The sequence below is a fragment of the Centroberyx gerrardi genome, chromosome 22, assembly GCF_048128805.1.
Source record: "Centroberyx gerrardi isolate f3 chromosome 22, fCenGer3.hap1.cur.20231027, whole genome shotgun sequence".
In the NCBI taxonomy this organism is placed as follows: Eukaryota; Metazoa; Chordata; class Actinopteri; order Beryciformes; family Berycidae; genus Centroberyx; species Centroberyx gerrardi.
This window is the reverse complement of record NC_136018.1, coordinates 15,443,015-15,461,769: the sequence shown is the minus strand read 5'-3', so window position 1 is coordinate 15,461,769 and position 18,755 is coordinate 15,443,015. Positions and strand designations below refer to the sequence as shown.

The 18,755-nt window shown below is 41.5% G+C and overlaps 1 protein-coding gene across 3 annotated transcripts in view; it reads left to right on the top strand.

The window, feature by feature from the left end:
- Positions 1 to 1,699: 1,699 nt before the first annotated feature.
- phldb2b (pleckstrin homology-like domain, family B, member 2b) overlaps positions 1,700 to 18,755 on the top strand; it is a 50,066-nt gene continuing 33,010 nt past the window's right edge. For all 3 annotated transcript variants that reach the window (XM_078291333.1, XM_078291334.1, XM_078291332.1), the window contains exons 1-5: positions 1,700 to 1,970; positions 11,518 to 11,574; positions 11,916 to 12,039; positions 14,330 to 14,428; positions 15,514 to 15,597. In XM_078291333.1, coding sequence (XP_078147459.1) covers positions 1,938 to 1,970; positions 11,518 to 11,574; positions 11,916 to 12,039; positions 14,330 to 14,428; positions 15,514 to 15,597 — 397 coding nt within the window. In that variant the 5' untranslated portion in view covers positions 1,700 to 1,937. The remainder of the gene's footprint in view (positions 1,971 to 11,517; positions 11,575 to 11,915; positions 12,040 to 14,329; positions 14,429 to 15,513; positions 15,598 to 18,755) is intronic.

Sequence of the window (18,755 nt, the reverse complement as noted above, 5' to 3'; positions counted from 1 at the left end):
CACTAAAAAGTCGAAATTTCTCCAGAGAAGGAGCAGGTGGGTTATGGGAACCCCTTTGGCTTTTTTGGGGTGTCATTGTCACTTTCTTTCTGTCTTTCTGTCTTTCTGTCTTTCTTTCTTTCTTTCTTTCTGTCTTGCTTGCTTCCTTCCTTCCTTCCTTCCTTCTATCCTCCCTTCCTTCCTTCCTTCCTTCCTTCCTTCTATCCTCCCTTCCTTCCCATATTCATTCATGAGTGTTCACGCATCTCTGAAATCCCACGTAATACAACTACGAATTGAAGCAGCCAATGTTGGATTACCTCATGCGCACTCTCACAATGGGCAAATTGCCTTACCAAATGCGCGCTCTCATTGGCACATCGGCGCGCTCATGTATGGCGCGTTCGTGCCGGTTCTGTGCCCAGAAGCGCAAATTCTTGTCTCGCACCTGCGCGCCTATGGTATGCGATGAAACGATTAGCTCCTTATGCATAACGATATAGCCTCTCTCAAGCCTATAGTGGGGGACAACAGTTTCATTATAAAGACTTGTTCAAAGCTGTTGGTTGACTTGCCGACATGGGTGATTTGTGTGGAGACATTTTCTCCCTCAGATTTATTCTCAAACCCAAACAAAAATCCCAGTTATATTGCTATAAAAGCCTAAGGGGATTATAGCGTGTCTGTGGTAATCGACAGGGAGATTTCTAGTTAGTAGTTTATGCAATTTTTTCATCTCTTATGGTGTCACTATATTCCTATAGCCTAATATTGCTGTAGGGAGTTGTTTTGCTGTAGCCTATTTGAATGGTATCCCTCTAAAATGTACAGTCCTTTGTCGCAAAGGAAGGAAATCTCTTTAACTTTATGTGTCTTTATCACCCCTTCAAATTGCCTGCTGCATATGATTGTGTCAGTTTCTCTGAGCGCCTAAAGCTGGATCTTTTCATCATCGGCTTGACTAAGTGATAAATCAAAAGCTATGGGCTGTTTTGTTCCCTGTGAGAGGGGACTACATTTAGACGACATTCCTGCTGTAATATCATTAGCTAAACACAACTTCTTATCGGCCAACCCAGCTCTCCTGGAAGTGAAATAAATTAGATTGAGTCAGAAGAATGTTGGCAGTCTTTATGTTTCAATGGGTTTCATTTCACTGGACTCTCTCTCTCTCTCTCTCTCTCTCTCTCTCTCTCTCTCTCTCTCTCTCTCTCTCTCTCTCTCTCTCTCCTCTCCCTCTCTCTTTCCCCACTGAAAGGTTTCTGGCTTTGAACCGGCGAAAATGAGAGGTCAAGCGTATAGGTGATCTGTTCACACCTGCATATTAGACCTATAGTGTGTGTGTGTGTGTGTGTGTGTGTGTGTGTGTGTGTGTGTGTGTGTGTGTGTGTGTGTGTGTGTGTGAGAGAGTGTGCGCGCCCGCGCGAGAGAGAGAGAGAGAGAGAGAGAGAGAGAGAGAGAGAGAGAGAGTATATTACGTAATTGTATGAAGTAAATATTTTATGTGTTTATGTATGTGTGTGTATGTGTGTGTTTGTGTCAATGAGAGAGAGAGAGAGAGAGAGAGAGAGAGAGAGAGAACTCCCTCCCCTTGTTCCGTCTTTCTTTCCAGCTCTACTTCCAGCTGTTGCTGCATTCCTCTCCACTACACGTCGCCATTGGCGGGGGCAGCCGGCTTTTACGCGTGTGTGTGTGTGTGTGATTGGTGTGTGTATGTGTGTGTTTATGTCAGAGGATTACGCGTCAAAAGTCTCTCCTAGACATCCACAAGTTGCAGTAGAGCTCCGGGTCCCGGTTGCAGGACGCACAGGGAATGTGTCCGATGCCAAGGAGGAGACTGTGATGACAGCAAAGTGACAAGAATATTTTCGGATTTTTTTTGACAAGCTACAAATTCTGGGACTTGAGCGAATTTGGTGGAGCAACTGCGTAATTGTGTTTGCGTCCTTTTCCCCACCATGACAGAAGTGGCCAGTCCCGCTTCAATAATGGTAAGCGCGTTTATGTATGGGAATATTAAAGAATTACCCATTTTTATGATCCATTTGTATGTTTTTAGATGAGGTAGCCTATTAACCCTCTCCGTGGTTTTATAATAATAGGCTATTATACATTATACACTCAATTCAGCCACAACACAGGGCTTCAGTTCTTTTCAGAGTTTATTTCCTAAGTGAGATATTTGATAGTCTTAGTGTCGGATTAGTAAACATTATCCGGCTTTAATTGCAGATTTCGTTGTCAACAAATAAAAACAGGGACAGATTTGTTTGTTTCAGGTACTGAAGTACTTCTGGTACTGATTTTAAGTCCCTGTAATACTAATAGGCATATCATAGGAATATTATAGTGATTCCATTGGAGATAAAACATATAAAGGAAGATAAGGTCACTATAAACTCACTACTGAGGACCACAGACACTACAAATCTCTATAGGAATATTATAGAAATATTATTTTACCATGAGAGATCAAACATACCATAAGGTAAAGTCTCTATAATTCGACTATTGAGTACAACAGCGACACTATAAATCCTAGTGATATTGTGTGCTTGTGGTATCAGAGAGGTGTTTTGACTGATTCTGAATGGTATTTTGTACTAGTGTGTGAGTGAGGGAGCCTCATTCCAGAGAGGCAGACCAATCTCTACCAGTCGGTCAGTCCAAGCCACAGGAGCAGGCACTCTATCATGACTCAAATGAGAAATCTACCCTTGTCCTATAGGTCCATTTAAGTCTATTGCTTCTCCTGTCATGTGGGGATCCAATACAATCCAGTGTGTGACCTAACTTGGATCTTGAACAAATTGGACCAAAGGGCCACATCAGAGATTTTGGTCACATCACCTCCTTCCCCTTTAGCATCTGAGTGAGGTTTCTAAGTGTGTCATAGGGTGTGTGCATGCATGTGTGTGGTGGGATGGTGTTAAATTAGTCCTGTATTTGAACAGATCTTAAATCTCAGTACTATTCGATTTGATTCCCCAGCTATGGAATGACACCACTAAAATGTTCAACCTGTCTTACAGATTTCACGTCAAGCTGGCCCTGTTTGTGATGTGGAAACCAGCTGAATGCTGTATATTTTGGTTTCTTATGGGTCTGGACCTTACTGTAATTGGGTTGTGGGTTTGTCTTTGGTGGGTCCAGCCAGAGGACTAGTATGTTTTGAATAGTCTGGCCTCCTCATTTATGTCCCAGGCTTAAAACTTCTCCACAGGGGGTAACATCAGAGATTTCAGTCAAATTTGAACATGTGATACTCCTTACAGGTTTTGTACCTCCAGATGTGGTTTCATAACAGGAATAAGTCATAATCAGAATGTTAAGCCTGTGTTAAAGCCATTACCTGTCAAGTTGGCTCTGGCCATGATGTAGAAACCAGGAAGATACTGCAGTATGTGTTGCAAGGACTCAAGATACAGATACTGGTATCAGCTATTCGACTGATATCATACTAAAAAAGAGTATTGTATCCTGGAGAATAAGGATAGTTTTTGGACAAAAACAAAATTCTGTCCCAATCTAGGATAACTGAAATTTCAATACTAGTTAGATACTATTGAGAGAGATTGAATTTAATATTGAATTGTATGAATGTCTGATACTTTCACCGAAGGTTATGCAAGCTGAAAATCCATTTCTTGACAGTGGACTGCAGCAGTCAGAGTCAAACAGCAAAAAAACATGGCAACAGTCCACCACGTCTTGAACTGAATCCCAGTCCCCTTAAACTGGTTGACAAAACTGCTGCCAGGAGAGGAATATGGAAGTATTTTGCTTACAGACCCGACACAGACGGACACCCAACTGACATATCAAAACCCCTGTGCAAAAGTTTCTACAAGTCAGTCCAAGTCCAGTGCAGTCATACCTTGCTTGATGCTTTTTTCTTGTTTGCTGTGGTATGCAGTGTCAAAATTTAGATATTAAACTTAGCATTGATGCCAAAGTCAAAATTCTGGCATCGTGACAATGCTGTCTCAATCATTTTCATTCAGCGAATCCAAATTAACCCAGCAAACATTTTACATTGAATAGATGTTGATATGACAGGCTGCACCAGAGTTGAAAACCTGTGTAAATATAGCATCAAAATGAATCATCCATAGCTGCTACCTGCATTGTGAAATCAGGACCTAAATATCTTTCTAATATCCGTTCAAAACAGTTTCCAAAGCTATTTAAATATAAATTGAACTTGGCCATGTCCTGCACTTCTCTGTCTGTCAAAGGTTGCTGGGAATAGTCTATGTTTATATTTTTCAGCAAAGGTCATGCACTAGGTGTCGGCAATGAAAAAGTGTTATCAGTGCACAATGGGATCACATTTTGTTTGGTGGACCAATGGTGCAACTTGTGGAAGTATTTTTTTTGGCTCATTCGACCATGACTCTCTTTTCCTTTACCACTGGATTCTTTAAGTTCTTATCCATTTCATTTTCTTATCTGTCTCTGTCTCTCTCTCTTTCTTTCCATCTGTCTCCCTCCCCTCGTCCATTTCACTGTCCCAGTTCATCTCGCCATGTGAGCTATCTTGCTAATCTGGGTCATATGTCTTTCTACTAATTCATTGTCCCTCCTTCTCTCTGTCATATCCGGCCCATTGGGAACCCAAACACCGGTTGATCCCCTACATATGGTCGTTTAGGTAACCTGGGCTTTTCCAAAGACACACACGCCCAAAACAGACACGCACACCCTCGACCGAAATTCAACTTAGGTTTCCGCCACCTTCGACTCAGCTGTGATAACAATGAACATTCTTTCCTGTGTGGATTTCTCAATTGTTTGCGATATCACAGGGATATGAAAAATACTAATAGTGAGTGTGAGAGAGTTTGAGGTGGACAATGCTGGTGGATGTTTGTTGTGTTTGAAGGGGGTTTTTCAAGGTCAAGCTGTATTAATCAGTTTTTTCAGTTGTCACCAAAACACACACACACACATGCACACACACACACACACACACACACACGCACACACACTCAGAGACACACATGCATGCACACACTGAAGTCAAATGTTAGACGTTCTTGCATGGATCAGAGACAGAGAAGTAGTTGTGTCCCAAATGTCAGTCTGTGTGTGCGTGTGTGTGTGTGTGTGTGTGTGTGTGTGTGTGTGTGTGTGTGTGTGTGTGTGCGTGTGTGCGTGTGTGTGTGTGTGTGTGTGTGTGTGCGTGTGTGTGTGTGGGTGTGTGTGTGTGTGTGTGTGTGTGTGTGTGTGTCAGGCATAGACTAAACTTATTAAAGTCTCCTTGAAGACATTTTTGGAGGCGAACCAGGGAGCGGAGTGCAGAGAGGAGAGGAGAGGAGAGGAGAGGAAGATAACCCCATTTAGCCCCGTGAGTTGTGCTATATGAGGGACACTCAGAGAGAGGGACTCCATATTAAACAGCATCTGTGATACAATGCTGGCTTTGTCAGGTGGGAGGAGAGGACAACGCTGGAATGTAAGGGAGGGGGGTGAGAGACAGAGAGATGGAGGAAGAGAGAGAAAGAGAGAGGAGTGCAAGTAAGGGAAAGCAGAGAAAAAAGCAAAGGCAAAGGGAGACTTGATTTTTAATTTTTAATTAAATATCAGATGAGAAAGACAAGTAAATCAGATGGGAATGTAAGCATTTGATTTTTTTTAATGAATAAGATAATGAAAAAATAAAATGACAGATATGGGGGCTGAGAGAACGAGGAGAGAGACTTGTTTAGACTTTTAACTTTACTTAGATAAATGAACAGAGAGAGAGGAAGAGAGAGAGAGAGAGAAACAGAGGGAGATAGAGTCGAATGAGACCCTGTGATGGATCAGTGCTGCACACAAAAGATCTATTCTGTTGTGATAAATCTGTAGTGAAAATGACCAATTGCAAGTGACTCCATTAAGTTGCATCTTGAAGAGGATTGTGTTTTTCATGTGTTTCTTTAATATCACTTTTGGAAATGGGATGATTGACAGATTAAATCAGGGAGTTTGCATCCACTTGCACACATATGATCGCGTTCGTATGCATGCGAACACACTCACACACACTACAACACACACATACTGGAACACATCCTGAAACCTCTTCATTCCTACTCCACAGTATCTCATCACAAGTATGAGCTTTCCAAAACAACACACACACAAGCATAGACAGATAGATATGACCCCAACCTTAACCCTGACATTCATTCCCTAACCTAAACCTAATTCTAATGCTAACCTTAAAGTTACAGTCTGCAGCTTTTCGCCTTGAGGCAGCTAAGGGTATCATCATTCCTGCCCTCCTCCCCATCAGTTGGTCAAGTTCACGCCCCAGCACTTATTACTCATCTTAATGAGCTGTCTACCTTCAAACCACTTCTAGCCTGAGGCTGAGCTAATCGGCATCTGTAAAGCCACCACAGGCGCTGAAGAAGCAGACAATCTGCAATTAAAAAAGCAATGTTAATAGTCACTGGGTTTTTGAACAGGCCTTGTCTGCTGCGTATTTAGCTTCACTGTACTTTCTGCTTTCCACCATTGTTGTTGTTGTTATGACTTCCCTGCACTAAGACAATTAGCCTTACTTTGATAGTCACAACCCAGCTCAGCCCACAGCAGATGGTACTCAACCAAAATGTCCCAAACATCATTGAAAAGCCAATTTCAGACAAACGGGGGGATTTATATTTGTACACAGACAGGCAGAGACTGATAATGTTTAATATGTCCTATTATTGTTATTTTAACGTGAAAAAAAAGTTGCATATTGCAGCTTTAACCCAAGCCCTAACCCTAAAGTAGCCCCATTGTAGAAGTAAAGACCAGCAAAATGTTCTCCCTTTCCTCATTTTCCTCATCTTTCTATCCATGTGAGGACATTTGGTACAAGAACACACACACAAACACATACACACACATGCACATATACAAAGACCAAGTAATTGAACTGTCATAGCTAGTAAGCTTTAAAAAAAATCTGTTCCAAATCAGTCAAATTAAAGACAATTAAATTTGTCCTGAGATGTGGTTACAAGAATTCAGACTGCGACAGAGACAGAAAGAAACAGTGAAACAGAAAGTCAATGAAAACAAGGAAAAGAAGGAACAGATGGAGAGGAAATACAAAAAGACAGGGGACCAGAGAGAGGTAACTTTAAGAAAGGGATGAAAGGAGAGGATGGAGAAAATGAAGGGATGAGATGAAACCGTCTGGGAGAATGCTGCAGGACCTTTCTTCCTGTTTTCTATCTCCCATCACTCTTTCTTTCTCCCTCACCCCATTTCTCTCTCTCTCATACCTCTTTCTCTCTCTGTCTCCAGATGCAGGGTAGAGGGGGTATTTTGGGGAGACACTCAGCTGTTCTACAGATGGGATCAAAGAGAAAGTGTGTGCGTGTGTGTGTGTGTGTGTGTGTGTGTGTGCAGCCATTCTTGTACTTCTGTCCTTGTAATAATTGAGAACCAGTTTGAGTTTTTGTGAAGTGAGGTCATTTTGGCTGGTCCTCACTTCTTCAAGGGGCTAGTTATGACTTCGATTTAGCGTTAAAATTAGAATTAGGATTACGTTATGATGCATTTTTGGCCAATTGTCCTGTTGGTCAACTTTCCCATCAAAAGAAAAATCCACTCTTGGATTACACTATCTGCATCTTACACTGTTACATATCGTCAATCTGTGATGTTCAGTATATATTTCAGAATAAAATACAACAGAAAATTACAAAAAATTATTAAATTACAAAAAGAAAATTAAAGAAAAGCATATGGGTTCACTCACAACGTGCATCTAAAAGTGGGAGTATTTGTTGTGTTCTTTTATCTTTCTATTTTACTTGATTTGATTCTTTTAATGCAATGCATTTTGCTTGTTCTTTTATATGAATTTTATCTTTTTATCTGTCTTTTATCTGCCTTTTATTGATGTAAAGCACTTTGAGCTGCATGTTGTGTATGAAAGGTGCTATACAAATAAAGGTTATTATTATCATTATTATTATTATTATTATTATTATTAACAGCAAACAACAAAATGGACCCAACAATGCAAGGTGCATCGCCAATAGCTGCTTTTTTAACAGTGGTAAAATGTTTAGGGTGGATTTTCTCTTTAAGTGATGAGAACATGGATGCTAAAATGATGAAATATACACGTGAAATATCTTCACAAGTATAGTAATACAAATGTGGGTGTGCATTTGTGTGTTTGTGTGTGTTTGCATGTGTGCAAGCTCTGACTTTAGCTCGCCAATCCAACCAGACTCCCTGATAAGATCAGGATTGGTGACTGGAGGAGAGGTTGTGGAAAACCTCAGAATGCCAGAGCTGGAATTTTGAAATCTAGAAAGCCATGCTTGGTGTTTTTTTTTTGTTTTTTTTTATCCCTGGGGGCTCTGCTTTTAGCTAGAGCATAACGAGGCCAAAGACTTGTCTGGACCTGCCCATATTGTAGCTCACCTGGTGAAAGAGGGGAGGAGGGGTGGGGGGTAGAGAGAGAGAAAGAGAGGGAAGGGGGAGGAAAGGAGAGAAGAGAGACTCGGTGTCCTTTGATGAACTTTCTTGATTAAAAACAACGGAGAGATCGAGGAATGATGGAAGAAGAGAAGGAGACAGACATGACAGGGAAGGGGAGAGGAGAGGAGATAAGGAAGGAGGTAGGGAAGGAGATGGAAGAAGGGATGAAAAGGGAGGAGAAAAGAGGAAAGAAGGAAAACATGTCACTATACTGAAAAGAGATCCTCTTGAACTTTGAAGTTTGGCTCTGACCTCCATTTCTCTCCTTGTCTCCGTAACATTTAGGCTTTTGTCCAGCCTATGTTGCCAACATACACTGTGTGTTTGCTTTGTCTACACCAGTGATGAAAAAGCTCTGAAATCAGTGTGTGTGTGGGTGTGTGTGTGTGTGTGTGTGTGTGTGTGTGAGTGGGTGGGTGTGTGTGTGTGTTGGTGGGTGTGTGTGTCATACATACTGGAATGTGGGGCCCCATATCTTTGTGCGATAAGGAAAAGAGCTGATGTATGACTTTATTTGTGGATATTTGTGTGTGCATAGGGGATATGAGGGTGTCTGAATTTGTGCCTATGTGTGGTGTGTGTGTGTGTGTGTGTGTGTGTGTGTGTGTGTGAGGGTGTTTGTGTGTGTAGAGGCAATGAGGGTGTCAAAGCAGCGCAGGAAGTGACCTCAGAAAGGAAGTGAGCGCTGAATTAGAGGAAGCGGTCGGGAACTGACTTTGATTTGCGTTTCCTCTGCTAGTGAGGAGAGGAAAGAAAGGAAAGGAGAGGAAAGCAAGATTAAAAGGGAGGAGGAGAGGACACAGGGAGGAGAGATGGAGAAAAGAAAGGAGGAGGCGAAGGAAGTAGAGAAAGAGTGAAAACAGAATAGCAGGAGGGGAGGAAAAAGAAGTGGAGAGCAACTTAGAGAAGAGATGAGAAAACAAGAGAAGGGAAGGGAAGAGAGGAGCGTAAGATAAAGTAAAACAAAAACAAATAAGATGCTAATGGTGAAAACAATGAGTGAGGTTGATGGTGTGAGTAGAGGAAATGTAGGTTATGACAGGAAAATGAAGAGGAAAGGGAGGATGACAGAGGAGGAAGCGAGGAAGGAGAGATGACAGAAGGTGGAGGAGGAGATGTGGTCGGTGTGGTTTCCCATACACTCTAATCATCTCTGCTTTGGTGAGAGGCATTTCACTCATCCATATGGGCGTGTGTGTGTGTGTGAGTGTGTGTGTGTGTGTGTGTGTGTGTGTGTGTGTGTGTGTGTGTGGTGCACGCACATTCACAAGCAAGCAAGATTGTTTTTACTCTATTGAATTGTAGGGTTCTGCATGGATTGTCCTTGGCACTGGATCTGAGTATGTTTACTCAAATCACACACACACACACACACACACACACACAGACGCACACAAGCTTGAAGCATTTTTGATATCTTCCTCTTTATCTGTCTCACTCTGTTTTCATTCCTTTTTCTGGTTTCTCATTCTTCTCTCTCACAAATGCTCTCATGCTATCAGTCTAATCCTGTACTGTTACTTTAAACAGAGTTTTCTCATTTTTTCTTACTTATTCCCACAGTCACCTGAAAACCTTTTAACTTGACTTTTACTTGAAACAGACAAAGGTGGTAAGAGTGTTAAATATTTTGCTTAAGGAGAAATACTTCTACTTAAGTCAGATTTTAATCAGAAAGAAATACTTGCAGGAAAATACATGCAGGAAATTAAGATACATAAGGCATAAGTTACTTTTCAATGAAAACATCATGTGCAACAATAGTGCTGGGGAAGAATACATTTTGTTCATATCAGCAGCATTTCTATCTGTTGCATTAGAAATGCACTAACCCTGACAAAGTCTACATTTACTAAAACCCTAAAACAGTTACTCAAGTATCCAACTTCTGGAGCCAATGCAAAAAGAGAATTAGCCGTTGTAAAACCTACTGCAGTACATAGGTGGAGTATTTGAAATAAATACTATCTACCTCTGAAGGCCTATAGCTGAGGAATGGCAAATTTAAAAATAAAGCCACCATGATTAGGTTCTCTGATGTCAAGTTATGGTTTGATGCTTTGGAGGTCATTCAGAATCAGAATTCAGAATCAGAATCAGAATCAGGTTTATTGGCCTAGTATGTACACATACAAGGAATTTGACTCCGGTTTTTCGTTGCTCTCAATGTACTTACACAGAATAAATATACAGCTAAAATCAAGGACAACAAGATGAACAGAGGTAAACCTAAACATTTAACTACTATGTACAAATATGCATATATATAAAAAAGTATATATTTATATATAAATATATATATATATATATATATATATATATATATACATATGTAAACAACCCTAGGACAATAGTACAATGTTGCAGATTGCAAAGATGCTGGAATAAATATGGAGTTGTTGGTGTAACAGGTTATATTATATAGATGGTTCTTCTGGTTAAACCTCACCACTTATGGGCACACACACAGACACACACACACTCACACACACACACACACACACACACACACACGCTTACCTCATACACTTCAAATGCTCTCTATCTCTCTCTTTCTCTCTCTCTCTCTCTCGCTCACACACACACACACACACACACACACACACACGCTCACACTCAAAGTGCCGGGCAGTGCAATGGCAGACCGTGCCCAAGAACTCGTGGGAAATCTGCCTTCATGGAACATTCCTACCAGTTCCTCCCACTGCAAACCAGCCTTTGTGTGTGCGTGTGTGTGTGTGTGTGCGTGTGTGTGTGTGTGTGTGTGTGTGTGTGTGTGTGAGTGTGAGTGTGTGTGGTGTTTTTCCCCCAAAGTGGTATTTTCCCCCTGGAACACTTTCACACGGACAGTCCCTCTCATGTGGCAGCTGTGCATGCAAAGAACAGTTTTTTTCTGTGTGTATATGAGTGTGTGTGTATGTGTGTGTATTTGCGTGTATCTACATATATGTATATAATCATCTTTGTTTGTGTGTGTGTGTGTGTGTGTGTGTGTGTGTGTGTGTGTGTGTGTGTGGTCTAAACTGATTTTCCCTTCTCTCTCTGTCTTTCCTGCAGGACTCTGAGATGATGTTCCAGCCAGAGTCAGATCAGATGAGTCCAGCTGAACCTAAGGTGAGAGAATATGCTCACACACACACATACACACACACACACACACACACTGTTCGCGATACAGGTAGAGTACTTTCAGGTAGATTACTAGATTATTTACTTAGTACATAGATTACTTAATGTTGTTTAGTACCTCTTTACTCTATATAACCAAGTTATCTCAAACTCACTCATGACATGTAATTACATTTTCCAAAGCATAAACCAAATAATTTATTATTCCACAGAATCCTTTTAAGGGCCAAAAATAATTTCATGGAGGTTTGTTGCTGTTGTAGAGAATAAACTGAATACATTTCTGTCTGAAATTGATCTTCCCCACTTCTGTCTGTTGCCTATAGTCTCCGCCTCTGGACTTGATTGACACGGGGAAAGGGCTGAAGGTCCAGACAGCCACGCCCCACCTGGTCAGCCTGGGCAGTGGGAGGCTGAGTGTGGCGATTACCCTGCTGCCACTCAAAGAAGGTAACACACACACATACACACACACACTCACACCTGCATATGCACAGGCATGTAGACATACTTACCACACACGTGCACATGCACAAACATACTCATACATGCCACATAGATCCATACACGCTGACACACACACACACACACTCCATGGGGTTAGATTACATAGCGAACAATGCCCTTGCACCTGTGCATACAAGCCACTTATCTTTCTCTCCTTTCCCTTCCCTTCATCCCCCCCTTCCCTCCCCAACGCCCTGGATCAGGGATTCTTAAAGGGAGTCTGAATGTATTTCCTTACCCTCGTGTAAAGGTTTTGTTACTTTTTTTGTTACCTTGAGTCAAACCAGACCTCCACTGTACCTTTCCACACTTATCCCTCCCTGGCCTTCCTTCCCTTCCCTTCCCATCTTCCCAGTCCCCCCCCCCCCCCCCCCCCCCCCTCGCTCTGTTTCCATGGTTACTGGTGAGGTGAGACGGGGTGGGGTGGGGGGGGCTAGGGAATGTGATACTCTAAGAGGATGCTGGGTCACAATAGAGTCATGACAAGGAGCCAAGACCACTTCCTCCCTCAGGGCCGCTTACATAGGGGTGAACACACACACTCACACACACACACACACACACACACACACACACATATTCGCCTACACACACATTCACATATGTATATGCATAAATCCACACACCTGTACAAAGTCATGCATAGAGAATGTATATGAGTATGTGTGTATAATGTCCATATGAACACATAATACACTTACACATACTGGCATACATGGTGCATACACACATCCTGGACACAAACACACACACACAAACACACACACTTATACAGCATGATTATAGTTTCCTGTTGGTGACATAACGGTGGTGTATTTATAGTTATTTACAGTTTCTCTGTCATCAGCAATCCACAGGTGTCTTGAACTCTCTCCTTCTGTCTCTCACTCTCTCTCACACACACACATACACACACACATTCATCAGCAGGCCACAGGTGCCGTAGCGTCATTACTATTCCAGTCAGCTGGGCCAACACACTAACAGACACTAATAGAGAAGAGATGAGAGCAGAGATACAGAGATCTACACCATGATAAGCTGAGAGACACACTTATAAAAGCCATTATAATTCTCTAGCCTGCGGATAATACATGGAATAGTAATGCTGTCTGACTGACAGTAAAGGATAGCATTAAAGGATAGCAAGCATTTGCTTTTGGCTCGTTGGAAACATCAGTTAGCGCTAGTAGGAAAAACATTGGTGACTTTCACATACACACTTGTTAACATCTCTTGTCTTTATCACAAGTCTCTCTCATTCTATTCCTAATAACATAATGAGACAGAGACACGTTGCTTACTTGTCTCCTTTCATCCTTGCATTACAATGTAGTGTAAAATTATACTGCGACTATGCTTTAAATTTCAGAGTTAGAGTGGTAGAGTTGCAGTCTATACAAAGAAATTGTTAGATCTACATACTGATAAACTGGTTGGCACAGTTACTGGATAAGGCTAAGTGTAACTCTATAGCTTACAGACAATAAATGAAATAGTAATACACAGTGAATGGCATTATAAAAGGATGGGTTAGGCTCGGATTTTTAGTGATACAGGCTAAAGGCAACTAGCTACGCACTGACACATGCATAATGCTGATTGTAATCCTATGGCCAACAGTAAAATGATATTGTGACATTTTGAAATTCTGTTTATTATTTTTCTTCACAAGACACTTAAGACACATGTCCCATCTTAATGTGCCCCTTGATTTCAGTGAGGAATGCCGGCAATGTGAACAAGCCATTTTAGGGGAAATCAAATACTGATGTATCCCTTTATAAAGCATGGATCCCAGACCACCCATATGGCTTAAGTTTCCCTGTAAACAGTTGGTTAAGTTAAACTGGGGTTGCAGTCTAGGTCTATGGAGATATATAAAATGGATAGCACACATACTGTATAGGGCTGATTATAATTCTATTGCCTGCAGTAAATAAATGTCATAGTAATACACATTGGTTGACTTTAGAAATTATGGTTCTTAGGGTTATATTGGCAGAGCAACATTCTAAAGGCAATTATGCAGAGATATCAACACTGGCTGATTTTAATCCTATATCCTACAGTACTAGGTTTTTAAGTATAGATCAAAACCAAAATTCAGTGTTTGGAGCGTGAGTGTGTGTATTCAAGTGTGTGCATGTGTGTGTGTCTTTATTCAAACTTTTTCTTCACCAGTTTGTTTATACTACGCTGCTGATCACATATGCATTATTTGATGTTCCAGGTGTGACCCGTATTGGTCGTGAGGACGCCCCAGTCCCCCAGGACATCACTATCCAGGGGCCCGGCATCGAGGCAGAGCACTGTCTCATCGTCAATCAAGGTTGGTGTCAGTTCACTTTCTATGGACCAAGTTAAAAAAGATGGCAGTCTTCTGAAATGACATCACTGAGTCCTCTTTGCGTTTCTGAACTGGCAAGTCTGTAGAATTATACCGCAAACCAAGCTGAACTTTGCTTGGTTTCCCTGGGGTTCAGTAGAGTCTATACAGAGTTACACTTAGATCCAGCTCCAGCTTACATCTTTGTTGCTAACATTGGCAAGCAGAGGTGGAACATTGATTTGGGAGCAGAGACAGATGAGGAGCAGCCTGTTGAGAAATCAAGCAGCACATTAAACCCATGCAAGAAATATCAACCTGAAAAAGTAATTAAACTAGTATTGAATCTTACTTTTCTTTTTTACTTGACAATTGAAAATATCTGCCATGGGAGAGAGATTATTTCACTTGCCACCAATGTAAATGTAATTATTTCAAGAATATTTTTCAATCAAGTATCATTTTCTTGATACTAGTGGAGCAATTTGCCTTGTTCTGCTTTGTTTCAAGATAATAATTCTTCAAACAAGAAATTCTTCAAACAAGTCAAACAGTGTTGGAAAGAAACGCGTTGGCAGGATTTTTCACTTGTTTTAAGAAAATACAATTTTAAGACTGAATATCAGACTGTGACTTGTTAAGGTAGAAATATTTTGCAGTACATAAATATTCTATGGTCACTATCAGTAGGTAGAGGAGCTTGGGAAGAGACAAGGAGAAGCTGAGTGACTGAGTGCATAAGTTGATTGCAACTCTGAAAGGAACAAAATAAACACTGTACTTCTGATTGCACTCTCCCTGTTGTCTATTCCTGTATTCCTGTGTGGTAGATTCTGTATAATTGCTACACTAAGCTCTCAGACCAAAAGCGTAGCAATAAAGACAAAAATTGCATGGCTTTATGTGTGCAAACATTTCTTGTCTCTTTGTGTCTTAAAATGGGTAGTGAAACCAGGAGTGTGACATATTTTTTCACATTCTCCTACCAGTCAATTCAAAAGAAGGAAACAATTTGGAAAGAGTGGTTTATTATAATGCAGCGATGTGCAGTTTTAATTTTAATGTTGAATACTAACACACCAACACAGGAGGGGTGGTGACTCTGGACCCCTGCGGTCACCTCTGCAGTCTGGACGGAGTGCAGGTCGCTGTGCCCACACCACTCACGCAAGGTAAGATACACACACACACACACACACACACACACACACACAATACACAATACACACAATTTGAAGGCAAACAAACCATGCAAGTGTTGATATATTGCCACCTACTGGACAATAATAGTATGGAGTTGGAGTGAAAGATGAGTGAGTGAGTGTGTTTGTGCCTACTGCAGTAAACTGCACTGCATGCATGGAGTGTACATACTTTCTGTATTTCATAACCCTTGTGTGTGTGTGTGTGTGTGTGTGTGTGTGTGTGTGTGTGTGTGTGTGTGTGTGTGTGTGTGTGTGTGTGTGTGTGAGAGAGAGAGAGAGAGAGAGTGGTTAGTTTGTGGTTTGGTTAACTTCCATTCCTCTCAATGTGTGTATGAGTCACATGAGTACAGTTATATGGCTGACATTCTGCATGGAAACGGCTATGTGTATGTTTGTTTGTGTGTGTGTGCGTGTGTGTGTGTGTTGTATGTAAGTATATATGTACAGACCTATGTGTGCGTGAGCATTAGCTTTAGTGTGTGTGTGTCTGTGTGTGTGTGTGTGTGCGTGTGTGTGTGTGTGTGTGTGTGTATGTGTGTGTGCGTGTGTGTGTTGTATGTAAGTATATATGTACAGACCTATGTGTGTGTGAGCATTTGCTTTAGTGTGTTGTGTGTGTGTGTGTGTGTGTGTGTGTGTGTGTGTGTGTGTGTGCACATACGTCTTCCCTGGTTTGGCCTCCTATCCTTTAGGGTTAGTTTCATTAGTAGTGGTTTGGAACAGCTAGCTGCTACAATGAGTCACAGCTTCCAACAACTGCAGAGCACACACTAGTCTCCAAACTCCACGATCGTAGATTATAGAACACACACACTCACTAGCCTCCCAAACTCTAAAGTTTGTTTGATAACTTGTCTTTCTTTTCTTATCTTTATCTTCCCCCTGCCTTCACATCTCTGTCTATGTTTTTCTGTCTGACAGTCTGTTTATCTGTCTATCTATTGTCTGTCTGTCCTTTCTGTCCTTCTTCTCTCCTCTCCCCTATTTCCCTTTCTTTGTATTTCACTAAATTACAAACCTCTCCCTCTCTCTCTGCCCTCTTCAATGCTTTCCATCACATTTTGTTTCCTTCTCCTATACCTCTCTCATTTCAGAGGACGTACAGTATCTCTCCACCTCCATTCTTACCTTGACTATTCTTCCACCATACGTCCCTCCTTTGTATCTGTCCTTTCTATTTTGTCTTGTGTGTCCCGTGTGTGGCCTGGCCACTTTCAGTTAAATATTGACAGGCCTATTTATCTCCCCGCTGTGGCTGGCCGATTCAAATATTGACAACATCTTGGTGTGTCTACACACACGAGGCCAGGGCATTGTGAAGGAGCAGCAGGTGGGGGCAGAGAGAAGGAGAGAAAGAGACAGAAGGTAAAAGTCAGGGCAGGTCAAGAGGGCAAGATGGTTTGGAAAGTTGTGGAGGGTCAAATAAACAAGAGGTTGCAGAGAGAGAGAGAGAGAGAGAGAGAGGGAACTTATGCAGATTACAGAAACCAACAGTGAACAGGATAGTGTATAGGAAGTGTATTTTTGCACGTGAATGAATCCATTGAATCCTACAATCATAGGGATTCATTGACTTATTCATATACATTTTTTTTGCTGTGTTCACATCCCATAGAGAGTGAATCTAAAACTCATTCTTAACTTCAGATTGGTGTGAGCCAAAGGGAAATCTAGCCAATGGATAAAACATCACTGCTCTACTATCCACACATAGGCTACTTAATCTCTCTCTCTCTCTCACACATACACACACACACACACACACACACACACACACACGCACACGCACACTCACCACTCACACATACAGGTGGAAACAAAGAACTCTCATCTTCATCTTATCAAATATAATGGACACTAACACTTACTACCGACAAGAGAGAGAGAAAGCGACAGAGAGAGAGAGGGGGGGGGGGGCTACCTTGAATCAGAGCCAAGGGCAAAGTTCTCCCTGAAAAAATAGAGATGATGTTTTTCTTCTTCTTCTCTCTCAGGTCATCTTTCCTATCTTTCCTTCCTTCATTCTTCTGCTTTCTCTCTAGGCAGTCTGTCTGTCTGCTTCCCCCCTATCTCATACCATCCAAATCTCTTTTACCCCCTTCTTTCTCTTTCTCCCCCTAGTGCTTTTGTTTCAAAAGTGAAATTGAGTACATTTAAAATCAATTAGGTTGTGGATTTAATGGAAATCACCATTTGTGTAAGGTTATTCTTTTTCAGCCAGCACATAGCCTACTCCAACTAGTCTGAGGTCCATTCCAACTAGGTATTTCAAAGAAGAGAGGGGGGAAATAGGTAGGTAGACAAAGAAAGAAAAGTGAGGGGGGCGTCTACCAAATACCTCACTGTCTAATAGACTTTGAACCTACCATTTACAGATAGGGGTACTGGCGTAGTGAGCGGTTGATTTGGGTATGGAGTTTTTGTTATTCACACTCAAGTTAGTTTTCTTTTCATTGTTTTTGATCGTATAAACTGTGAGCAGGGTTATTTGTTTTCCTCGTCAGTCTTTGAACCGTCTGCTCTTGTAAAATTCAGAGCCCCTCCCCCTTTTTTAAGATCAGTTGGTGCCGTCCTGGCCACAGTCTCGTGGATGGTAAATCAGTGAACTTCGAGACGGAGTCAAGACGAGCTAGGAGGCTTGTGACCGTTGAGGAGGGAGGAAAACAACAGCAGCAGGGATAAGACCGACAATAGTGTTGACTTTTTAATTTTTCCGTCTTAGTAATAGTCTTTTTGAGCTCTTGTCATGGTAATTTGTCAGACGTAAAGAAAGAAGAAAAGGTGTTTTTGTTTTTTTTCCTCTGCCTTCATATGTATTCACTGAATGGGACTCGTTAAAAGGTTTGTAACGGATCTCTTAAAATTCAGTGACTAGCTAGCTGAAATCTCAGTGGTCTCTCTCTCTCTCTCTCTCTCTCTCTCTCTCTCTCTCTCTCTCTCTCTCTCTCTCTCTCTCTCCCTCTCTCTCCTTTTCTACACAACATGAACCCATTGACAAGTGTGCCAGTTATCATGTATGTATGCTCTGTGTTTCTGTTTGTGTATACATGTGCTTGGGGGCATGTGTGTATGTTGTGTGTTAATGTGTCTAATATTCTCATGTGCTCTATCTGTGTGTCTCTCTC